Source organism: Leuresthes tenuis, unplaced genomic scaffold (genome assembly GCF_036924035.1).
Source record: "Leuresthes tenuis unplaced genomic scaffold, fLeuTen1.0.hap1 SCAF_2, whole genome shotgun sequence".
Taxonomy (NCBI): Eukaryota; Metazoa; Chordata; class Actinopteri; order Atheriniformes; family Atherinopsidae; genus Leuresthes; species Leuresthes tenuis.
Window position 1 is genome coordinate 9536036 of NW_027325356.1, and position 25812 is coordinate 9561847.

General features: G+C 41.8%; 2 protein-coding genes across 8 annotated transcripts in view; one reads left to right on the plus strand and one right to left on the minus strand.

The window, feature by feature from the left end:
• lrrc28 (leucine rich repeat containing 28) overlaps nt 1-25812 on the plus strand; it is a 362729-nt gene that overhangs the window by 116722 nt on the left and 220195 nt on the right. The window lies entirely within an intron of this gene.
• The window catches only part of LOC140301581 (A-kinase anchor protein 13), a 103158-nt gene continuing 85053 nt past the window's right edge, over nt 7708-25812 (minus strand). For 4 of the 7 annotated variants that reach the window (XM_072380126.1, XM_072380123.1, XM_072380120.1 and 1 more), the window contains 16 exons: nt 25657-25782; nt 25289-25406; nt 23199-23447; nt 23021-23097; nt 21547-21728; nt 20518-20600; nt 20226-20414; nt 18501-18647; nt 16861-16934; nt 16000-16044; nt 15118-15168; nt 14627-14899; nt 12551-12730; nt 11848-12145; nt 10097-10411; nt 7708-10062 (listed from right to left, as the gene is read on the minus strand). In XM_072380126.1, the coding sequence (XP_072236227.1) occupies nt 10359-10411; nt 11848-12145; nt 12551-12730; nt 14627-14899; nt 15118-15168; nt 16000-16044; nt 16861-16934; nt 18501-18647; nt 20226-20414; nt 20518-20600; nt 21547-21728; nt 23021-23097; nt 23199-23447; nt 25289-25406; nt 25657-25782 (2145 nt within the window). In that variant the 3' untranslated portion in view covers nt 7708-10062; nt 10097-10358. Of the gene's footprint in view, nt 10063-10096; nt 10412-11837; nt 12146-12550; nt 12731-14626; nt 14900-15117; nt 15169-15999; nt 16045-16860; nt 16935-18500; nt 18648-20225; nt 20415-20517; nt 20601-21546; nt 21729-23020; nt 23098-23198; nt 23448-25288; nt 25407-25656; nt 25783-25812 lie in introns of all 7 variants that reach the window. The other 3 variants (XM_072380124.1, XM_072380122.1, XM_072380125.1) reach the window with 3 other exon arrangements.

Consider the following 25812-nt stretch of genomic DNA (forward strand, 5'->3'; position numbering starts at 1 on the left):
TACAAGATATTTCCACAAACGTTGAAGGAATTAAGCTTCTTTAACAAGTAGAGTCTTGTTCTGATTTTTCTTGTAGACAGCCTCATTGTTAGATTTCCAGTCGAGTCTGTTGTTCAGTTTAATACCCAGGTATCATCGTCACCAAGACCTCCTCTTCCAGGACAGAAACATGGCTTCCTCACTATGCCACAAAGCAGTTAGACTGTTCACTTTAGACAAGTGCTGCTACTGTTGTGCACTAAGTACTGACTCTGTTGAGTGTAGAACAGTGCACAAATCTCACCTTTAGTTGTAGGTAGGGGAGGGTGCGCCAAACAAATAAGTAAGTAGTAGAATTGGATATGATGTCAATGGCAATGCTAATGATATCTTCCTAATGACCAAAATCAGATTTTTTTATCAGACATTGATGCAACATCTCTTGTGTTATGGTGTGGTTTTTACTGTATTTATTGTAAACTGTTATTTTCATTAATTTCAGAACACATTGGTGTTCGGGCGGTTTCATTGTGCTGGTGACAGCACTGCGGTTCGAAAACATGCCTTGTTTGATTTAAGGGAATACCTTATCGTGAATTCAGAAGTTAAAACAGGTCCAACGTTAACTACATGTGCCACCTTCATTAAAATGCTAACATTTGAAAATCAGAAGTATTTACAGCGTAGAGAAGATACTGACGGCGATGTCATTAGTTTCCTGTATTTGGTCATAAGCTTCATCAAATTAATACAGTTTAATCTTTTGCTGTCCAATGAGAACAGCAATGAGGCTTTATGTTATGGACGAGTCCTTGAATTCTAGTTTGTGTGAGTACACTGCCAGCTGGTCTTTGATGACAGTGTGGTCTGTAAGTGTGGTGGTGACCTCATTGAGGAGTAACAGTATTGTTCAGCCCCTTCTCTGGACACTCTGGCAAAGACAGGCCTCCTTAATCATTTTCACATCTCTGAGCGAGATGGAGGACACGGTGTTGCATCTGCCTGCTCTCTGTCCCTCCTGCTGCCGAAATGCACTCCCCACTGTGGTGCAGATATTGTTCACCGATGTGATTTCCCTGCAACCTCCTGGAGGACTGGAATAATATCTCCTCAGCATTCTGTAAATATCCAGGGGGAGATTGTGTTTCTGTTTATTGCAGCTGTGCCACGATTTCTTTTGACAGGCTAGTCTTGTGATCCTCAACTCCTGCTCTTTGTTATTCAACTTTTCACCTTATAGCTCTGATGAAGGAAGCCATGCGTGAGGTCAGGGAGCCTACTCAGCTGCTATTTATTATTAATATCCTGAATGCTTTTGCTCCTGTTCTAGGTCACGAAAAGCCTGAAACCACTTAGGCGTTATGTCCATGTGTGGCATCTTTTGTAGGTTTAAAACTTTGAGACAATGTCAAGGTACTTTTTAATAAGGACTTATCTAAATAACAGATCTAAATAAACAGCTTAGAGAGTCATATTTCCTTCAATTTTTGTTGTATTCTTAAAGAAGGAACAATGTCAGCCTAAAGCACTCTTTCTATATTGTGAAATGAAGGCTTTGTGTATTAAAAACAAATAAAAATCCAGTAATAACAATACAATAATACAAGAAGCAATTATTTGGTATGTGAAAATATAGCGGTATAATAGTCACTTGATTCATCTGTGTGTGTTGTGATCAGAGCTGCTCCGTTCTGTGCTATTGAAGCTACTCTGACTGTGCAGGCATGTTTGTGTTTGTGCCACACAGTCCTTAGCCTCAATCCTTCAGATTCCCTCCAACAAATGAGTCATATTGTTTGTCTTATAATAACTTCCACAAAGAGATGGATGAGAAAAGAGTGACACTTTCTCTGGTTTTCCAGAGATAGAGGGATCTACAAGCTGCTACATGTCAGCTCCCTTTGTTTTAATAGTTTCTGCTTTTCTAAGGAGACAGAGGTTCTCTAAAGTTGCGTTTCACTTTTCATCTTTAGTATGATTCTGATCACTTTGGAGTATATTTACTTCTTCCATTTAATGTCTTGTAGGCCTTTTAAACATGATGACATGATGGCATTTTAGACTTAAGCTAAATTAATTTCAGAGTGAAAGTTTGGGCTTTTATTACCACAACCTTTCATCTGATTGTTATGATTTAACAGTTTTTTCTGCAGATTAAAGTATACCAGTATCTGTCTTTAGTAAAATAAGCTCTATCCTGGTCATCTTCAAAATTTAAGTAGTAAAAAGGCTTCAGAAGAACTTTAACCTGGAGGCAGGAGGCTTTTGTTTTCTCTGTAAAACTTTTCCAATACCAAATAGCAGACATCATAAATACATGCTGTCAAATTCTGGCTTGTGAGTACAGATATCTGAGATATGGAATATGCTGGAGCCACTTAGGTTTGAGGGTCACAGCCTCTAAAGCTCTTATCTGTGACCACTTTGAACTTTACCCTCCCCACTTCCCTTCGGACCCCCGGTACTTGTCAATCTTCTGCTTCTTCCTCTTCCTAACGTTCTTGTCAGTGTCACCTAGCTACCAAGCTTTTAGTATATAAAGAATAACAGGTAAATGTTTGGATTTACAGTCTTCGGGTGACCAGAAATAGGCACATTACTTACTCTTGAAATGATGGCCGGATCAACTCGGAGAATGATGCAAGACATGACAAGAGGACTAAGTTCCAGTCTTTACTTTAACAAGGGGTAGTTCACAGGTTGTCAGGTAGAGTTTCTGGTAATTGCATGATGAGGGCATTTCCAAAAAAACTGGGGATAAAGGCTAGAACAACAGCCGGTACACTTGAAAGTGCAAAGAGAAACTGTGACTTTTCTACTGATGTGAAGCAGGTTAGCCTCCAGTTTGTGCATCTAATTTTCAATTCTTTGGATCATTTAAAAAAATAAAAAACAACAACAATTTGTTCTAAAACCAAAAAGTTTGTCCTCATTTTAAATAAAACAAAGCTTTCAACTGGCAGGTTTAGTTTTACATTGTTGTATTACTACTCTTATTGCTTCTTCCACAGTTGTTTTTTAATTTTCTAACTAATTACAGTCTCATTCTTTTTCTTTTTTTTAATGAAAAAAGGTTGAGCGAGTCGAATTAGGTGCAGAGGGACCACCTCTGAGCTGCAGAGGCCTTTTCTGTAACAGATAAGTCTTTTTGTAAGTGCTGGTGCTTTGATTAAACTTTTTTTTATTTTTATCTCAGCTCAATTCAAAGCTGCTTTCAAACTATCAATTAGACAGATTTAGACAGTTATCGCATGACTGTAATTAACTGCACAATGTCAAATTTATCTAATCTGTGGCAGATAAATGATAGATCTGGGAATTTACCGTGAACTCTGAGATTTTTTCTCTTGATTCACACAAGCCACACACTTATCTGCAAGAGAGGCACTGTTTTGTGTTTTGCATCTTCAAAGATATGATGGAATTTTTCATTTGGAAAACTTGCACAGTTTTCCCTCTCATCCCTGTTCCACATCTTATTTTGCAGCATTGGCTCAATGTACCTGGATATTTCCATCACCATGATAACCAGAAGCAAAAGAGGCTATTTAGTTTTTTTGTCACTGCAACAGACTTGCTGCTCATGTACAACAGGAGTGATCTACAAAGAGATAGAGGAACTTTACAATGTTTTGGTCCAACAAACAGAATTTACGCCACACCTTATCAAGCGACTGGCTCTTATCAGCGGATGGGAAGTTTTTCTCCGGAGATTATTCTGTATGAGGAAAGAGCAGATTGGAGAAAAATATTTTGACAATTTGCACAGTGACGAACCTGGCGTGACATCCGAGATCCTACTGTTAAAAAAGAAACTCCAAAGTGGAGGTTACCAGAAGGGAAATAGTGTGGTGTGGAGAGCATGGAGAGATGAAAGCAGCTTGCTGCTTATTTATCAGGACAACCAACACTCCTGTGTGCTGCCACTGCTGTCAGTCCATCAAGATCTTTGTCAGCCGTTTCCTGCGGCGGTGGTGCTCAAACTGCTGCACCGTGACCAATGCTAACAGGAAATCAAAGCAGTGACAGAATTCTGTCATGGGAATTAGATTGACTTAAACAAAACGGGGAATTAATGGCAGCTGTTTAGGTTTCTTTATGGGTATTATGGATCGAGGGTCCCACACTCGGGGGCCTCTGAAACCATAATGCTGACTGTGTGACAACTGGTTCATGGATATAACAGCAATGTTAATGCAAGTGCAGTTCAGACCACTGTCATGACTCAGTATGATACAAACTGACGGCAGAGATCACTGCTGACCTGAAGAGGGTGAATTCAACTTTACATGAGCACAACAGACCGCTGTTACAATATTCAAAAATGTGTAAACAATGATAACAAAAACATGCATTAAGCACCTACAGTGGTGGTGTAACCATACCAGAACTCTCTGAGGCCCTCGGGAAAAATGGCTGTGGATGCCTGTGACTCTTGCGAGGGACTTAAAAACATCTTTAAATTATATGAAATAAATCTTCACATTAAAAAGCAATTAGTGCAGATTTCAACTGACTGTGGTTCTTTTCCAGGCCTGGCTGCCTCAGCTAATTCAGCTCAGCTCAGCTCATAACTCTGGTAGCTGCTGCAGTCCAAGTGCTGTGTCTACAATCAGACAGAGATTTCACATATTGGACAAACACGGGAAGCGTTCCAGGAAACAAAAAGTCTTTGCTGTACAAAAATATCAATAGAATAAAACTGCTGCTACCAGTGAACAAGATGCCAAAGAGCAGGTTTGTTTTGTTTTTTAAATGTTGGTATAATTTGGGATGGAGAGGTGCATCATAAATAGTAAGCTCAAACCAATAGCAGACATGTTTGGTGCTGACCAAAGGCAGCTTTTGAGGAGAATAATCTAAAAGCAGCTATGTAGCATGGTGGGGGAAGTGTTATGGTTTGGAGACTGGTCATCTGACTGAAAGTTGTACTGCAAGTGGACCCTTCAACAAGATGATCATCGACACATAAAATACACCAAAAAAAATGGAATGTCTTGGAAAGGGGGGGTGGGGGGTGGGGGGTTTGGAACAGGTAGTAGATGAGATAAACCCTCAGAAACATTTCAAGCTATTTTTTATGTAAGAGCAGGCAAACATTTCAACAAGCTGATGTTACAGACAGCCACGAGAAGATATTTCTAATCTTGTCAACACCCTTCATGCAGATTTAAGACATAAAAGTGCTCTGGTTGAAATAATAAGCTGATAGATCAGACCTTCCAGTTCATGTCATGCCATTAAAAAGAAATTCCATGAAAGATCATGGGACCTTGTTAAATCCATCCATCCATTTTCTATACCGTCAATCCGTTGGTCGGGTAGCGGGTGGGCTGGAGCCTATCCCAGCAGTCATCGGGCGAAAGGCGGGGTACACCCTGGACAGGTCGCCAGTCTTGTTAAATCCTGCACCTTAATAATTCCCATTATTTGGTAGATTGGACTGAAACTTATATCAAACATCTATGAATTCCAAAGGAACTGACCATTTCACCATAATCAGATGAACAAGTAGTTAGCTGTTTCCTACCTGGACAAACAATGTTCAGCTCAAAAAGCTGAAATATCTGTTCACATTCAGAAGTTATTTGGTTCCGCATGAAAAACGACTGCAAAGATCTTGGTCATCTTGACATTAGAGCCGTCTGCCTAATACTAAGCAGGTCCTCCTCACACCACCAAAACATCTCTGACCAGTCAGAGTTTGGACAAAGAACACCTGAGGGTGTCGTCGAAGGTCGGGTATCAGGTCGATAGCAGTAAACCTTTGGGATATGTGGCTGTTGGCTGAGATCTTGATAAATCAGACTTTCTTCCCACAGATGCCACCAGATTGATATCTGGGGAGTTAGGAGGCTGCGTGATTACCTCAGAATCTTTGATGTGTTCTTTAAGCCCATCTGAGGTAGTTGCTGCTGGGGAAAACTACTACAGTAGAGGTGGACTGTGTGTGTGTGAGAAACTGGTATGCAAAAAATGTTAAGGTAGGTAGCAGGATGCAGTTTTCTTAGCAGAACACCACAATCTAGCATGATGTGCAGTGTTACTTTTCCTGTCAGTGGAGGAAGTCACATCATTTACTATAATTTTTTAAATGGCTAGGTTTTACCATACTTGTCACTGGCTCTGATATACAGTTAAGCTCAAAATTATTCATACCCCTGGCAGATTTTCATTTAAGGTCATTTGTATTATTTGACCAACATGTTTCTTCTAAATGGAAAGGATAAAGATGTGTGTCCAAATATAATACTACAATATACCATCAATTTCAGTGAAAAAAACTATTCTTATGTTTGACGTGTCTGATATTATTTATACCCATTGCAAATTGTCACAGTCTATGGGGACATTCAAGGTTGCATGACATTCCAAACAGTCCAAGCTGTTTGAAAGCATCCTAATGACTATGATTAATTGGGAACAGCTGTTTTTTGATCAACTTAACAGGTAAAAGTCATGGCTTAAACAAAATAGCTCAGTGATGACCTGTGGTTGAGCATCATGGCTGCTCACAACTCAGGAAGGGCTACAAGGCCATATCTAAATGTCCGAGTTCCATTGGCCACAGCAGAAAGTATTATTAAAAAGTCAAGTCAAAAGTGACACCTTCACGGGTGGCAAGGCGGATGGTGCGAGAGGTGTAAAACAATCAGATAATCACACCAAGGCTATCCTGAATAATCTTGGTCATGCTGGCGGGAACATCTCAAGGTAGACAGCCTATCAGACAGTGCATACTGCTGGATTCCACGGAGGACGCCGTTTTTCCAAATAAGGCACATAAAAGCGAACTTGGCCTTTGAAAAATCTCATCTGGACAAAGAAGAAAACTGGTCTTTTATTTCGAGGGCAGATTGAACAAAAATGTAATTGTTTGGCCACAATTATGTAGCCTTCAAGCATTCAAGCCCAGGAACACCATCCACACACTCAAGCATGGTGGGAACATAATGCTTTTAGAAGGGGGGGGGCAACCAAAACAAAGTAAATGGCACCATGAAAAAAGAAGACGACATCCAATATTCTTAACTCCAACATCTGGCAGGCTGCAGAGAAACTTGGCCTTGGGCAGCCATGAACATTTCAGCATGACAATGACTCAAGACACACAGCAAAAGTGGAGAAAAAGTGGTTAGTCAAGAAAAATATTAACGTTTTGGAGTTGCCCGGCCAGAGTCCTGATAGAGAATCTGTGGAGGGAGCTAAAGATTAGGGTGATGGCAAGAAGGCCTTCCCATCTTAAAGACGATGAATGGTCCAAAATACCAGTGGAGACATGCAAAATGCTTGTCAGCAGTTATAAGAAGCGTTTGATTGCAGTTTCTGATGTTGCTGATTCTATTGTTAGGAAGCTTCAACATTTTCTGATTTAATTCTACTACCCATAGCTGTCAGTCCAAAAAAACCAAAGCAACAACTGTGCTTTTGCTTAGGAAATCTTGTGTAATCGGCACAACACAGTATGTGACGCACTTAAAATGAAGATTTCATTGGTTTGGATGGAATTCAACTGAATTGGACACGATCTAACTTGTTTAGTTTCTCTTTAAAGTGGCTCTAGACAACTTTTGCTGTGATCTGGTGCTGTATGGACAAACTGAATTAAACCCTCTGGGGTTGGAATGCTGAATAAAGACACAACACAGACACAAACCCTCTCCTTTAGAAGGTCATCACGAAAACATCAACAATAAGAAAAGTAAATCGCTGTGCAAAAACCAACAATGTGCATTATGATTTCTTTTTTATTGTGAGGGAAATATGCCTTTACATTGTTCACCACCCTGAGGGTGAGCTTAATACATAAATAAAACATTCTTACAAAATGCTGCAATAAATCACAAATCAAAGAATTTCTTTTGTACATTTGATTTGTTTTATACATAAATCATATTTACACTTTTGCCCTTTTCTTTTTTTTTTATCTTTACATTGTTGAGAATGAAACAATCGTGTACCATTTGTATAGTACAAACATTTCCTTCGATTGAAAGCCGAGGTATAAATGCTCTCCTCTATCTCCCGAGAAGACGCTGGGTTGTACTCTAGTGCATTTAATCATTACGATTTAAGGCTACGCAGGGTTCACCTGATGGACACGCTTGTCTCATATTCAGGCTCAACACGATCGGGCAAGAGTTCCTTTTCCTGACTTTGTGTCTGCTGATTGTCCCTAACGGTTGAGACAGGTTGGTGGATCTGCCCGGTCGCTCCCTCAACACCCCCCACCCTCCCCCACTCCCACCCAACATTAAAGCGACTGCTTTCACAGAATAACCAATTGCAATCTGACAACTTATTTGTTTCTTCAGTCTATTACAAATGCCGTGGGGAGAGTGCGAGAGCCTGCGCTCATCACATTATCTCTGTGCAGCGATGACCTGCCGAGAAAAATCGGTCAATTTTTCACAGCAGGTAGAAAAAAAAACACAAGCAAATAGTTTGATTATTTCTGCATACTCTTGTTTTATGAAGGAGGGATTTTTTTAGTTATAGGTGCAGTGCTCCCCAGTGGTCAGAGCATATGGACACCTAAAGCAAAAAAAGGGGGGAAAAGAAAGCCCATTCCTTTCTGTTTCTTTGAAAGGATTACACCAGAGCCACAAACAAAAGACATGAACCAACTAATTGGCAGTCCTCGTAAGCCTCTTACAAGACACACTATAACGCACCAGCCTGGACATGAAGTCAAATCCTCCAGACAGACGGCAAGTTAACAAACAAGCACTTAAACATGAGACAAAGAGGCAGCGAGGAGGCGGTGCTGTGATGCTGCTCGGTTGTTCGTGGCGAAAAGATTCTTCTTCTTTTTTTTTTTCAGCTTCAACAGGTTGACAGCTTTTTTTTTTCCTTCCTACCTGTCCAGCAGGTAGTTGTGTGGCCTGAAATGTGGCCTGAGTGGGTCTAAAACACTGGCTTAAACATTAAGACAAATCCCAATGGAAACTCTCCATAAAAGCTTCTTCTTTCATTTAAAGAAAAAAATAATTAACGGCAGCATTTTATGTAATCGAACAAATCAGCTTTCTTTGGATCATTCTTGCTCTTGATTTTCAAGAAGAAGAAAAAAAAATGCAATGAATACAAAGATGTCCTTGACAAAAAAGTATCAATGTTTGGGACCAAAGTGCGAAACAACACTGATGAGGGTTGAACAATATGAAATGATCAGACTCAGGTGGAGCCATTACACAGGGACACCGTAAACATGTTTAAGTTAACCTTCTGTCTCACTTACACTAACCCAGCTGTTTTGCCTCTTGTCTAAATGACAAGCCTCCACTACTTAAAACCGGCAGGTGCATCTACAGACCTGATAACCAGAGCTGAAAGAGGGAGCAAGAAACCGTTAGGATGCCGACTGCCGAGTTAAACTCGATAAAAAAAAAACTAAGGAAAGCCCCTCTGAGTTTAGATGAAAGATGAGGGCTGCATTAAGCTCACCGACGGGCAGATAACGTGAGGATCAAGCTAATATTCACCCAAGGCTCTAAAACACAGAGAGACACAGTGACAGTGTGTACATTTAAAGAGCAGCATCTTGGAGCGGAACACAGGAACCAACACTGAAACAGCACCGGGCTTCCTTTTTTTTAAAAAAAAGAAGAAATGTTGCTAGAACAACAAATATTCCCTTCTGTGGTTTCAGTCTTGAAGTAACAGTTAAAGAATATGATTTTCAGTGAAGTGAAGACTTTCCGGTGCCACGTGGAGTCCGCCCACATTCATCTCTGTGTCTGAGTGGCACTTGGATTCGGCTGCATCGTCCTTGCTTGCTGGGAAAAGGCTTTGCTTTTGTCAATAAACAAAGCAGCCTGCTGCGGCTGGCCCTTGATTCCAGGACGGAGCGTTGGAAGAAGGTGGCCTGACAGACATACAGACAGAAAGGCAGCGAAAGCCACTGGGACACTTGGTCGAACTTGAGAGGCATTTCACTGCGAAAGGCTTTCAGTGAGTTCTCCAATTACAGAAAATGAAGACATTTGAATCATTTCTTTGGACAATGAAAGTGGATTTTTGGACACAGAACGTCCAAATGCCACATGGATGGATCTCATCATCCACAACATAACAGAATCCCTAAAATACCCCCCCTCCACACACACACACACACACACACACACACATACACATACTAAAAGCAGTGGTATTACACTCTGAAACACAGGAAAAATCCAATTTTCAGCTTTTTTCTAGCATGTAATGTTATACAACTAATTAATTAAAAGCCTTTTCAAGATGATTCAAACAGCCCCTGTGGTGCACTGCAGTATCACACGCTGCACTGTACAGTGTGTGGAAGCACCACATTCTTCTCTTTTCAGAATGGCATGGCAGGTTCGTGTTGATGATGAAGAGGAGGAACGCAGCGTCTCTTAGCAGAAGAAGATCTCTCCATCCATAGGAGGCTCTGGGACGTGCTGAGGGTCTGCGAGGAGGAGAGGAGAGGAGTCAGTGTCACAGACACACCAGAGGATTTGGATTGTTGAGTTTTAGGGAGCAGCAGCACTGAGATCCAGTTAAACAGCTGTCGGGGAAAAGAAAAAACAGCTGTCAGGAGCTGCAGGTTAGCTCACAGCTCAGATCACAGCCATCACTGCATATCTATGAATGTAAGTTTACATGCATTTTTCAGTTTTGTTGTGCTCCTGACCAGTAAACACAGGATTACATGCGAAAACAGCTAAATATACAGCTCAGTTAATAAACTCCTACTCAGGCTCAAAGGGTGCTTCAACTAACTCCCCCTGAAATGTAGGACAGCTGAATTATTTACTTTCCTGACTAATTTAATATTGCAGCAGATCTATGCAGAGTCTCTGTGACCCAGACGAAATACTAAGCAGATCTGAGAGCATCAAAAAAAAAAAAGTTGCGGATTGTAGAAGGCATGTGTGCTGCCCTCTTATCAAACTGTTGAAGTTGAGGTTCACAGTCATAATAATCTGATTATTTAGCTCACTCTAAACAGGCAGTATTCAGATTATGGAGCTGGATATGGTGTCAGATCTGCACATGTCCAGAATCCAAAAAGGTTTACCGGGTTAGTCTGTGTGAGGATGATGTGCTGCTGTTACACACGGAGGTACGTTGGGAAAAAAAAGGATTCTTGAATGAGTGAGCACACAACTCTGTACAAACAGCGGAAGGATAGTTTTTTAACTAATGCAGAGAGGCGGAGTTCTGACTCAAAGATGACCTTGAGCTCCAACAATGTGCACTGCAGATGAAAACGTCTGGTTCGAGAGGAAATTAGTTTCCATTTTACAGATGCAAAAAGAAAAAAGAAGCACAAAGCTGCTTGTTACCAGCAGACCTGGCAACTGTGGTGAAAGACGTGTCGCAAAGCAGCAGCGTGCGTCAGCAGATGCGTACTGCACATTGCTTCATTTCTCACTTCCAATGTGACCTTATTTGGGTTGAGGTGATGAGAAAATGCCGTTCATGTGGAAGGTTCACCATCTCCTCAAAAGCTTAAAGAAGAAAATGGAATGCCATTTTCTACCACTTTCAAACGAGTCCTGTTGAAGTTCTGAACTGTTCGAGAAATTTTCTTTTACCCCAGATCTACCCAGCATGCACTGCGGCATGACAAAAGTACAGAAAACCTTGAAACTTTGGACACCAACATGGGTTAAATTAGTCTTTCAGAAAACAACTGTAGACCTGGTGTATTCATTCCTCTCCTTTATGTCTCATTATCCATCCAACCGCACAGCTTCTTTTCAATAAAAACCAAACATTGTGCATCTGATGTGAAGTGTCCTTGACAATAAAACACTCCACTTCAACCTGATGACTCACTGGGACACACTGAATAATTCATCTGAATCCATCCGCTGCCTCCCGCTCACCATCCTGTACCTGCTGTCTGTGCACTCCCTCCTTTGTTCTTCTTCTTCTTCTTCTCCTTCCCATCTTTGCTCTTGTTCTTGGCCAGCTGCAGGAAGCTCTTTGAGATCTGGTTGTTGGCCTCGCTGCCCTTGAGGTTGGTGGAGGAAGAGGTGAAGGGATTCAGGCCCTTTCCTTTGGGCTTGGACCGCTGGGGCTGCAGCCTTGGCAGTGAGGAGGAAGAGGAGGAGGAGAGCTCCAGCGGGTCCAGCTCCAAAGACTGGGAGCTGCCGAGGAACAGGGACTCATCTGATGTTGTAGAGGGAGTCCTCTGGAAGTACAGGAAGGAGGTTAGACACATGAGCTCACAGATGGTGTCTTCAACTGTGAGAGAATATCTATGATGTTTTAATGGTTATTAACTATAGGGATTTAATAAGTGAATCCACAAGAGTTCAGTGGTGGCAAAGGAAAAAATTCTGTTTGAATTAACGTGTTAAATATACCGCTCCATCAAAGAGCATTTCAAAATTGACTTTGAAGAGGACCCGAGTTCAAGCCTCTGCTGTGAGCCTCCACACATCAACCCTGCTGAAGTGTCATTGAGCAAAAACACTGAATCCTTTCCTGCCTGCTGAGTGCTCGCATGTGGCAGCCTTGGCAACAGATGAGGCCGCTTCCCCGCGGGGATCAGCAGGTCACACAATCATTACTGCTTTTAAGGGCCCCCGCTCACCTCAGACAGACGGAGCTCCTCCATCTTGTCGAGCTGCCGCCTCATGGCGTCCCTGTCCCGCTCCAGCTTCCTCTGGGAGTCCCGCAGCCTCTCCAGGTCTTTCTGGTACTCCTCCTTCTTACTCTGCAGCTCTTGCTTCTCATCATCTAGCACCTTGTGCAGCTTCAGGATCTCTTCCTCCTGCAGTGGTTGGGAAGCATATTGATTGATTAGTTGAAATGATACTGATAATGATGCTGCAGGCTTTTTTCAGGTCTTCAGACAAGCAGAATGCAACAATATCAGATATTGAATTGACAGAAAAGGAGTGATCAACTCACTGATTGTTGTGACTCATGCAAGGCCATGCTTAATTATATTTCTCCATTTAGTGAACTCACAGTAAGAGGCACAGGATGCTTTCTTAGAATGTAGCTCAGTTCTGTTGAGGTAAATCAATTCAGCCTTCAACAAATGCTTATATGTTGAATGTTGAAGCGCAGGCGACAGAGGAGACGTTTGCGGAGGTGGTCTGGTGTAGGAAGAAAGACCAGAAAAAGCAACTGCCGGAAATTACGTTCTGAGCGGACCAATCACAGCCCTTGCAGTCCGCGCCAACGTGACGTGTTTTGGATTTTTTGGAGGTCTGCATCGACGGCATAGCTGCAGCGCAGGTACGCCGTCAACGTAACGCAGAAGCATAAACTAGGCTTTAATGTGAGGAGAAGAAAAACTGGACGTCGAGATTTGACTGGTGCTGAGTATATGATTTAGTGTCTGCTCATGCGTTTCTTCAACTAAACTGTAGATTTGACGAGCTTGTACTTCGCTTGAGTATTTTTTTGTTTCCATTAATATATACCCGACATTCAGAGGATATGGACTGAATCTTTTCCACTACAACATTTGTTTGATAACTTGAGGTACTGATTCAGATTATCAGTTGAACCAAAACTCAAGGATCATTTTATTTATTGGAAATATTGGTAAACGGTCACATGTGGCTACACACGACAGTGAATATTACCTTCAGACCAGATGAAATGTGATTGTGACTGGAAGCATATTTGAAGCTGTCCTCGTCAGCTCTGCTGTCTGGGTGCATGTTGTTGTTGTTTTTTTTTCTTTTTACATGGAAGTTTGGTAATGATGTGAAAAGCTGGTTGTGTTTCTAGCTGAATTTCCTTCCACAGAATCAGATAATACTTGTTATCTGGTTGTCTGATAATGTAAGAACTGGGAAGTTTTATTTCACTGAACACTGCGTCAGCTGCCCTGCTGCTGCGGACTGTGAAGCAAGAAGTTGTCAGATCTATTTGGTCCAAGCTGCACCCGTATGCTGATCTGTGCAGTAATGCAGAGATGTGATGTCTGCTCTCTCTACACCAGCACAAGTTACAGCATTCCACAGAAAGTAGCTATGGTTTACCCAGGCTGCTAAAGGCTAGGTGATATTTTTTTTGGGGGGAAAGGCATCAAATGTGGCACGTTTACAGGTCAGTAAATAACAGCGTAACTCGAGAAGTAGTTGGGTCAGGTTTTTTTTTTTTTTCACTAGTGAAGCAAATTTGAAGCCATCTCTTAAAAAACTTAATGTTCCCATTTACGAAGTGAGTAAATTAGGCTGCATCGTGTTGCCACAGGGGGGTGGTATAGGCAACAATGCCTGTGGTTTTTGTACAGAGGTAAGGTACCCCTTTTCTTTTAGGGCTCAAGAAGAAATGATCATCACGCCTTTCAGCTGAGGCATTTGGTGCCATTTAAATGGCTAGATGGCCATTATATCTTTATCTTCTCACAAACAAATGAGCTCCTTACCTCGGGGGTAAAGTCTTACACAAAAAAGGAAAGAAAACACAAGTGAGTATATAACCTTTTTTTGTGCATTAGTGGAAGGTTTTTTTTTTCCATTCAACTTTTTTTAATACATCTTCTAAATGCAAATCAAAAACGGCAGTAAAAACCAGGCTTATATGTGGCAAAGACACCCTCCTCCTCAACCTGAGAATGCCAGCTGCAGCAGCATCTAACTTCTGCCTGACATAGTCAATACACTACTTGGTCTTATTCTATTGGTGGAGGATGATGCATAGTTACCTGTAAGTGCACCAGAGCCTCTCTTTGAGTGAGCTGCTGCTCCCTGAGGTCCCACTCCTTCTCCCTCCTCCTCTTCTCCTCAGCATGAGCTGCCTGTTGTCTCTGCAGGGATGCCAGCTCCTGCCGCTGCTTCTCCAGGCTGCGCTGCTTCTCCTGTTCAATCAGTGAGCTGGGCCGCGAGGACTGCCGCGACAAGGACGCACAAGAGGAAGACCGCTCAGTCAGGGCCTGCCGCTGATCCTCAATGTAACTGTCCTGCTGGACCACCACCGCCTGGGATGGACAGAGACACACACACCTCCTGGTTCCGTATGGTATCTTTCTGCATGTCTGTGTTAACACTTCACCACAGCTTATCTAATTTATCTCTCCTTGTTTCACAGATGAGGAGAGCAGCAGAAATTCACACTGACAGCTAAAAGCTTCACAGAGTTGCATCATGTCAGTTCTGATATGGTGCACACAGATGCACTGCATGGGAGACAGCGTACCTGCAGAGTGCTGAGCAGGAGGTGTAGGTTGGAGACACTGTCGAGGACCTGCTGTTGGAAAAGAGAGAACGCTGAGCGTCACATGACCTCAAAACATCCTGCTGTTACTGTACACAGAGAGAAAATCCTCCTCAGCTTGCCGGGGACAATTGTTTGATGCTGAATTGCTGAAAGCTGCTCTCGACTATTCTAAGACGCATCATTTTATGAATATACGTCTATCATTTGACTTTTAGAAAAAAGAAAAAAAACAAACTGACTAGAGTTTATAGATGTGACATTTACTCCCTTCACACACTGACAAAGAGGCCGAGCCGCCGACCTTTTCTCTGCTGTCAGTGTTTACCAGCATACAAAGAAGATCCCCATGTAAGTGGGAGCTGCACAAGACAGCTAGTATAGGTAGTGTTGTGGCACAGGATTACACAACACGGTCTGCATAAAAACTAGAGGAAAGAACTGACCGGACCGGACAGAGCGACGATTTACAGTGTAGAAACACTGTTGCTAAATTTTTAAATAACTCTGAAACCTTTTAAACAGCTTTTTAGTCAAACCTCCTCGGGCACACTGCGACTGCTGCAGGGACTCGATGTGTGTGCTATTTCATTAACTATTAACAAGGTACTGTATAATGTTCATGTGGCACTGATCTGAACTCTTTTTATTTAGTTTTCTTGCCATCGGCTTTTTTCATAGTTATTTCGTTGTTGTTGTTGTTTGGCAAAGTGTTTAGAACATCATATATAACTACTAATATATCAATTACAGTTTTGCAGCAGTTGCAGCTGAAGCTGGCAACAATGATGTTGACACAGAGTTTTGACTGTTTCCATGTCAACGGCGACTGTAAGCGAATTAGACACAGGAAGTCGGCGTTACCTCACTGTTCCTCTTCAGCAGCTGCAGCAGGTTAGTGTTTCCTCCCTGCACACAAACATAAGCACACACACTGAGCAGAGCTACAGCACAGGGATGCCCTCACACACACACATCTGCCAGTGTGTGTCGGGCTGTTTATTGTACGTTATACTGAGTGAACATGATAAACGCTGTAAAAGTGTCTGTGTTGTGAAATCTAATTGTGGTTATGATTATGTATGACAGCAGGCGCCCATGCTTCCTCTAAATTAAAGTGGGTTAAACATGTCTAAAAACCTTTTGTTTACAAAGACAACCGTACATAAATGTGGATTCAATAGAAGATGAAATGCTTGAATCAACTCTGCATTGTATTTTTAATGATCACGCTGATTCTTCTTTTACTGCTGCACTCTCTTTGAACTCTGGCTTAATGCCCGGGAAGAAAAATCTAATGCTTTTCTTTTGTTCTGTTTGAAGAGCGGGAGTTAGTGCTTCGGAGGTGAGAAAATGTTTTTGTTAGACAGCACAACACAGTAGCATGTCTCCACTAAAATATTCAAGAAACAATTGTGTGCAGCTCGGGATGCCAGATATATGCGGGATAACTGACAGCAAAGGGCAGAGTTATAATAGCAGCACTTAAACCTGATTCATTTATTTCCATCCACTACTTTATAGAACTGATGGTCACCGGTGGCAACAGGACCTGGCAGGAAGAGTCAAGAGGCTAATTCACAGGAGGGAGGAGAAGCAGCTAAATTAATCTTAATAGTGTTTGTTAATGGTGGAAGACGAATTCAGCGCCGCACATGCCCAAGCTTTCTCTGAGGGAACAGCTTCGTAAGAGTCAAAAAGACAACTGGCCGCTGAGATGCAGACCTTCTTTAAAACGCTGTCCGACTCCGTCCTGCGCAGATCTCCCGCCGCGTCCTCGCTCTCGTCTCTGTCGCCACCTGGAAAGAAGGTAAACCACAGGAACAATCAGCAAAAAACACAAAGTATTTGTTCATTCTTAAAACAAGCTCTCAAAGATTAAATGTGTCACTCAGGGTCAAGAGGAAAGTGGTGGAGGAGAGCACATTTTAGAGATGACATAACAGGTTGGTCGATAAGTGCATCCTGAAGGTGGTCAACACCCACCCAGCGAGGAGAAAAATCAATCGCGTCTTCATAGAAATACTTCTTTTTGTTTTCTTCCATTATTACCTTACAATTGGAGCTTTGAAATACTAGAAAAAAAGTCTGAAAGGTTCATAAAAGTTTTTAATATGTTTCCCAGTTAATATGTTGGGAAGGCTGCTGATAGTGAACCTCTCTGTGCTCTCAAAAACAGACATAATAAAGGAAATCCTTCCAAATAATATAACCTTTAGATAATAAATGCTCTTCTTTAGATGCCTGTATAATAAGTTCAGAAGTGTGTAATCTATGGAAAATACTGTGGCTCAGCGGTTCAGTAGAAAGCGCAGAAGTATCGATCATATATGTACGCTGCTGGGATACACAAGCTTCCCTCAGTCAGCAGCGAGCTTCTGTGATCATGAAGTCAACAAGTGACCGGTATTGAACTGATGTCATCATCGGTTTCCTGTAGAGATTATGATCCACTGAGTCATTTCCAATGCTCAGATATAGCCTGCAGAGGCTGAGGCCTGAAGATTTTTAACTTCATTTAGCATTAAACCTTAAAGCATGTATTTCTGTCTTTCTTTCTTTCTTTCTTTTATGTCCTTGGGACAATATTAATTAAGGTTAATGTTTTTCTTTTTTTTTTCAACAAATGTCCGGGTGATGCCTCATGACTCACTTCCACCTCTTAAAATCAGCTGCTTTGACCACAGCAAAGACAACTGAAAAACAGCTGTATCTCTGGTATTTACGTGAAAGCATGTCACAGACATTTCAATCAGGAAAAGAGGCAAAATATGTCTGATTTAACATCTAAATGCTCCTCATATATCTATGAAATCCACACAACACATGCAGCTGTTAAAATGTCATTGACTGTGTGGTGTTAAATTGAGTTACATTTGCTTTTAGAACAAAATTAAAGCTACTATATATGTTTTTCGTACATCAAACTAGTGTAAGTGCATCAGTTCTCCAGCACTGCTGCGGATGCAGAGACGTGGGTCCATTACAGCTCAATATCTGCCACACTATCAGCTTGCAAGCCATCAGTTCACAGCTATCGCTTCAGGCCATGTTTCCCCTTAGGAAGCCTCAGCTTTGCTGTCCGAGTTCCCTCTAAAATGCTTTTTATCTACTGCTTTTATCTACTGCTCTGAACAGGGGCATTGTGCAAAGTATTGGGCGTGGCGCCTGCTGTTATGTCGCCACAAAAATTCAGTTTAAAGGCAAAAATTAATTGAATGTGTACTTTTTCAAAACGGTGGACTTTTTGGTCCAGTAACCGGGTGTCAGTTTGACAAACAGGTAGAGTTCAGTGTTTCTCAGCTACCAGACGGACTAAACTGGACTGCACCATCTGATGTCAGCAAACGGAGGGGCAGTCTTACTCTTACTGCTGTGCATCTGGTGACTGTCGAAGCCTCCGAAGGTCTCGGCTCTACGGGGCAAACACACTGGTCCGGCGCCTCCTCCCTCATGGACGCTGGCCATTGCGCCTCCCAGGCTGCTGTTCACCAGCGTCTGTAATGTCTCCACTGTCACACACACACACACACACACACACACACACATCCAGAAAGAGGCAAACATTAATGTGCAGGTCAGTAAGTGAATTATCCCAGCTAACTGTGTTACAGCACAGCTCTGCACCCATGACTCCTGGCAGGCACTTCTGTTTTCAACCTGGCACTGGCTCCTGTTGCTTAGCAACTATTGACAACCTGTTTGATCTGCAGAGCTTATTCACTAAAAGTTTAAACATATTTGCAGTCCGAAAAATTCACATAAACTCTAGTAAGAGATGTTTTGGTATCAGCTGGGATTGTAGACTGGAGATGCAGAACTGTGACTTTTCCAGGGAAAACAAGAGGAATCAAAGGTGTTGCTGGGGGACGCACCTCAGAATAACACAGGGCAACCATAATACTAATTCACAAATCAAATTAGGACTATTACTACTCCACAATCACAGATAATATTTATTTCAATGTTTCATAGTTACCAAACCTGCAAACTGTAAAATTATTGGTAATGTTGGTACGTTTTAAGCAACCTCATGTTTATGTGGAACACTGTTTGTTGGCAGCAATACTTAGAAATCAGCAGAAGTATTAGCCTACTTTGTGTAGCTCACAGCTTTGACCTCTGCATTCACTCATTTTAAACGCAAATATGCGCAACACAATTTCTTGGAACATCCATTGTGACCTGAACAGTTTTTTAATTCTATTTTCTTCATTTTTCTGAAGAAAAAGGAAACTATGAAAAGGCAAAACAAAAACAAAAAAACAAAAAAAAAACCAACATATTTTTGCCTGGGAAGTAATTTCCAGTCTGAAAAAAATAACTAGCTGCTAACCATCCTGGAAACTGAGCTTGCCTTCAGGTTCTTTTTTTTTTTTCAATCTTCCAAAAAATTCTCAAGTTAAAATTTCAAGCGGTCTTAATGGGAAGAGAATGTGCCTGTGCTTCGCTGTCTCTCTCCACATTTCAGTCTTTTTGTCACAGTATACGGCTCAGCATCTCTCTCGGCTGATGCTGCTTTCTTCTCATACACATTTGATGAGCTGGGCTGTGAAAGCACCAAACACAGTTTGGAAAAATCTTAAAACACATCACGTGTCCTTTTTATGTTTTCTTTACACTTCTTCAAAAATCATGCCAAAACTCAAATGCCCTTGCCCTCTGCTTGCTCTCAAACTCAGAATAGATGCAGCTACCAAGCTAATTACATCTGAAATAGTATGAGCTCTCATCTGAAGGATGAATATACAAGAATGTACAAATCAGCCCTGAAGCAAAATCAGCTAGTAATGTTGGGTGTCAGATGTCTAAATATGATCTCACTGATAACTGACTACCTGTTTAAAGGGAGTTGAGGTCAGATTTGATAAGAAATTTTAAAAAAAGACCACCACATGCCATGGACCAACACAGCAGGAATATAATAGGGAGCTTAGAATGTATGTCGGAAGTTGCTGAAAATGTCAGGCACTCATTATAATTTACCATAAAATGCCAGGATAGAAGCAGAGACAAGATGCTGTCTGTCTCCCTCTCACTGTATTCATATCAGTTCATTGCTGCCAACAGCATCTCTTCATCTGTCTTACCTTCCTGCAGGGCATCTTTCATGATGGACGCCCCCCGGGGCGGCTCCTGGCTGCAGGCTGACCTGAAGAAAGGTTCAACCTGCCGGGAGGCCTCCTCGCCTGGGTTCACACCCTCCCACATTCCCCTGAAGAGCCGCACCTTCTCTTCCAGCAGAGACATTATCTCTGTATCCTTCTGCCGCAACATATCTGGCCAGCGGAGACAGACAGACAGGAAGCAGGTGAGAGGAATATTTGATGATACTTGGAGCAAACTTCTTTCACACAGCCACATTTAACGTGTCTCTCTCACCTCTCATCTCTTTGGCTTTGGTTTCTAACTGTCTCTTGTCTTCTTCTGTCTCGCTGGGAATCCCTTCATCCTCATCCTTCTCCCTGTCCAACCAAACAAAGGGAAGACGCACATGATGAACATCGACAGGTGAAATGGCTGTGATTTACGTGACAAAATCCATGTCTAATGTGTTTATCTCTAAATTTGAAAGAGGTGATTCAACTTTTCCTCACCTATGATAGAAAATCAGGGTGAAAATTCGTTTAAAGAACAAAAATTCCAAACATTTCTTATTTCAACTTTTGGGAATTTTTCAGAATGCTTTCAAACTAGGACATTTCTGAGTTACATCCACTAACCTCTGACATGTTCCAGAATAATAGATGTTTTTGTTTTTTTATTCGTTAAAAGTATTTATATCCTTGTCTTATGCAGTATGTCAAAGGACAAGACACAAGTTGAGAGCTACCAAAAAGCCTCCATACGTTTCGCCATAGAGATGACAGCATGAGCTTCAGTTTTGTTTTCATCTTCATTTCTGCCAATAGCTTGATTTCACTTTTGTATTCTGGCAGAAGTCAGAGCAGGAGGGAGAGAGACAGAGTACTAAATCTCTCTCCTTCCCACTGGCTGCATTCGAATAATCCTCTGCTTATAGTGAGCTGCCCTTGAAGCCAATCCAGCATTAGACTGTCCCCGAGTACATCCCATCCCCAGGTAGAGTAGTACTAATCCTCCTAACAGCACAGCGCTCTGTCACAACTTACTGTATATACTATGATCTAGAGAACTGGGCAGGGTGTAACTCCTGCCTCACAACACAGAGTGAACTCTAAGGGGCCAGCCCAGAGTGTTAAGCACTGGGAATGCAGATTTTTACAAGTTTACAAGTAAGAGTAAAAGGCGAAGATTAGGCCAGCGTTTGAGAACAATGTAGAAAAAATATTTCTCTGGTAACAAAAAAGCCTTAAAGCATTGGAATAGTAGGATACTGAAAAACCCAAACCCAGAAGCAGTTACACGAACACCTAAATGGATCCAACTCACATGGACTGCATGGCTTCTTGGATGAGCTGCATCCAGGTGTTGCGTTCATCCTTTGAGCTGACCAAAACCTCCATCATCTCCGGCTTCTCAATGCCTGCCGTGATGAGGAAGAGGCCGCGCTCTTTGTTAGCCACCTCTCTGACAATCAGCTTCTGGAGGGAGATGACCGTGGAGCGCTGGTCCTGCAGGGAGGGTTGGAGGAGGGAGAAAGGGAGTGTTTGATGGGAGGTGACATGAAAAGAGGGTGAAAAAAAAAGAAGACAGTGGGAGGGTCAAGAGGAAGGAGAGGATGGCAAGAGCAGGAAGAAGGGTGGGTTGCAGCACAAGAAAACGAGAGAGGAGGGGGGTAATTATGGATCAAGGAAAGGAGAGAAAGACAAGTGCAGAGAAGGCAAAGGAAAGGTCGTTTTTGAGTGATAGAAAAAAAAAAGAAAAAGATGTAGGACAAAAAGAAAAGAACAACACAAAGTGAGATCATCAAGGCTGCCAACATTGTAAAGCACATTTTAGTGCACCAGAACCACAAACCACCGTTTGATTTCTGCTCCATCAAGTCAAACTCTTCAGTTGTAACCACATCCCCACATTTTTCCAGCAAACCGCTTGTCTGAGGTTTAAGGAATAGGTTAAGAATTTTCTGTTTCCCTTCTCAGTGTGACTGCACTGTAAACAAAGGGAACAAAAATCCAAGCCTTCGCTCTGACGTTCGAATCAAATCAAGTGATTATCTGGTGAGATTGTTTTGTTTTTTTCCACATAATTCATTGTTTTTGACATCCCTCCACTGCAGCCTAGTGATAAGAACCACTATTGGCAGATGAGAAAGCTCAAATTTTCAACAGCAAACAGGGAAAGGCAAACATTCTGTGTCCTGTTTAAATAAAAAGGAATCTTATTCAGTCCAAATATTTTCAAATCACGAGGACTTAAGCTTAAGAAAACTTTGTTCCCCCTCTTGACCAGGTGCTACTGGCTGCACGCAACTTTAAAAATAAAAGACACGGATCATATGTCTGTCATCCATTTAGAGTGGTGTTACCCCCTCTGAGTGTCAGCAGCCCTATCTTGTACAAGTCAAGCCTTTTTTAATTTTTTTACTGATGGATTTCATTAATCTGCCACAGGCCTGTCTCTGTTTTCATTCCCCTTAATGTGTGACAAGGAGAATGCTCCATGCCATGAAACTGCAAGTCCTGTAAACGTGGAAAAAAACTACTCAAACATACATGATTTATCACAGCTGGGTTAAAAGCCCAGGGCCAGATTGGCGTTATGAGGTTGAGCTAGCGTGCAAGCAAGAGGCATTATTGCACAGTGGGAAAACTAAGCACGGCAGCTAATGCTAACAGGAACAGCGGTGGGATGGGAAAATATGACAACAACCTCTCTGGCAGCGCATATAAGATCTTTATAACTGGAGGGAAGGAACAAGAGAGCATGGAAAAGGAGGGAAAAGCTGACAGCAACAACCTACCAGCATGGCAAAGATATATTTCTGGTCTTTCTCTTGGAGGAAAACCAAGACATCCGAGAGGAGCAGAGCATGGACATCTAAAGGAAAAACAGACCAAAGAAGCGAAGTAAGTCAAGAGTTCCATTGTATTTCCACTTTTAAAGATTCAAAAAGAAAGAACTGTGAAGTATCCCCTCACCCTTTAGTCTTCCCTGGATGTTTTTCAGCTGCAGCGCCCCGTCATGGATCAGCTTCCTCCTCAGCAAGTCCTCCCTGGCAAATATCTGACCGTTCTTCATCATCATGATGGACTTGGTGTCCAGGCGGCTGTGAAATTCCTTCAGGCGCCGCTTCTTCTCGTGCTCGTTCACCTTGCTGTCGACCGCCGCAATCACCTCCTTCACCAGCCGAACAGCATCCGTCAGGTCATCGTAGTCTTCCTCGCTCTCTGCCCCGCAAACATGGCGACAGGTTAGAAGGGAAACTGTGTTGCCACTTTAGCTTACACAGAAGTACCATTGAAATCACATTTTAAACCAGCAGAGACATTAATTCAGGCCCATTGTATTTATGCAACAATGCATTTGTTATTTCAACAGCTCTGGTCTAACACAGCTGAACCTGACGTGGAGAGCAGCACAACTGAGAAAGTGTTTGCACATAGCACAAAGAGGATGAAGGGATATTTTGCAAACCCTTCTGGCATTTATCCAGACCGCTGCAGTACATACAGATTTTTTGACATTTATTCTCAGACTTGTATGATTAATTTATGAATATGTTTGCCTTTTAGAAATACTGCATTTTCTTTCTCAACATCAGAGATCTTCATGACATAATATATTGACTATCTGCTCAATCTGAGAAAATGACAAAAAAAAAAATCAACTTTAAAGCAGCTGAAGAGCGGCATGTAGGATTAGCAGTTAGAGCCACAAAGATAGAACAAGTCATCTTTATTTACATCTATCGCGGTGAGAGTTGAAGTCTTAGAGAGTAACTGTGAAAAGGCTTTATGCTAAGCTACGCTAACCAGCTGCTAGCTGTAGCTTCTTACATCTACTGCATGTACACATGAGAGTGGAATCAATGCTCTTGTTAACTCTCAGAGGGAAAGTGAACAAGCATAGTTTCCAAATGAGGAACAATTCCTAACTAAACCCATTTGGTTAATGAAGTTTTTGAGGTACTCTATGCTAATACTAACTATGTGGCTCATCCAGTTATCAAATGTAAATTTATTTATCTGAGAATATCACAAATGCCAAAAAAGTGGGCTATTTTCCTCCTGTTGTACTTCAATGCTCCTACACAGCACAACATCATCTCGAACTGTGAGTATACGGTGTTTTTTCCTTTCAGCGTATGTGAGAGTTGGCAGGAAAGAGTCTTCTTAAGTACCCTGGGGATTAAGTCAGAGCTCCCACATGGTACTATAAAGAGGCTCTTGGGAAGGATCAGAGAGAAGGTACACAGTAGGAGGCCAGCTGATGAGAACTGCTTTAAATCAGATATAAATATGGTGTGAAGTTTTCTGCTCCTCAAAGTAGGTTTGATCTATTGTCCTAAAAAAAACTTATCCAACATCTGTCTCAGTTTTCCAAAAATAGATGAACTCAAATCTGACAAATTTACCACATGAATGAATACAGAAAAAAAAACTTAGGAGGAGGCTCAAAATAGGCTCAAGATGATGTAGCAAATAACTTGAAAACAATCTTTAAATGAAAATATGTTTATAATGCTGGACAGACGTGAAAAATATAAAAGGCATGTATGATTTTGTGTTGGAGAGATCCCTGGACTTGTGTGTCAATGCCTGACAGGGCTTCGGTTTAGTTTTGCCTCTACACATTTTATAAATCTGACATTTAACATTTAGGTCGATCTTAACATGTCCTAAAACAACTTCAAAGAGAGCAGTCTTGCTGAAATGTTAAGATGCTGTTTGAACTACAAAATCAACTTCTTACTGTAACAATTCGCACACCGGAATCGGTTTCTTTTGCCATCTTGTTTGCTCTCACTTGTGTGTGTGTGTGTTTGTGTGTGAGAGAGAGAGAATCCTTTGGACACAAGTTCAAAGTTAAAACTTAATTCAGGACTGCAGGTGATGTCTTTCTTTACTGGTTTAAAACCTATGACTTAAAATTCCCTCTCCTGCTCTGCACAGAGGGAAGAAACATTCTGCATTAACAGTCTGTGTTTATCAAACTGACTCCCTCCTCCCAGTTCCCTCCATTATGAAGCTATGTGCACAAAGCAGAACACAGCTGACATGAAACCAACCTTTGGTGTGCTGCAGCATTCTCTGTATCAGCACAGGGTACTTTGTTATCCTCTGGGTCACAAGCAGAATGCATTCTGGGATACCAAGCCTCCGCACAATGCTGCAACTCATCTTTTTCTGGGAGAATAAACAAGAGGTGCTTCAGAGAGACACGCCCACACAACAGGTGGCAGAGTTCCGCATAATCACTCAGAAACTTTAAAAGTCAGTTGGAGTAAAAATCAGGTAGGTGTTGAAATTGACATGATGATCGTGACAGTGAGCATTAAGACTTGAATACCAATAAACAGTGTTAAAGTTATGTTTACGTTAATGTTAAGCAGCAAAACAAAAACTTGACAAATACTTAATACCTAAATATTCTTACTTTGATAAAGGCTTTGAAGCGTCTGTCTTTGGTCATGAGGTCCTTGTAGAGGTTGACGGCTTCACTGTGGCGGCTGCAGAACCTTCCATAAACCCTCTTCATAGTTTCACCGTTGGATCCCGAGAACTACAGCAGAATGTGACAGATGTCAAAATG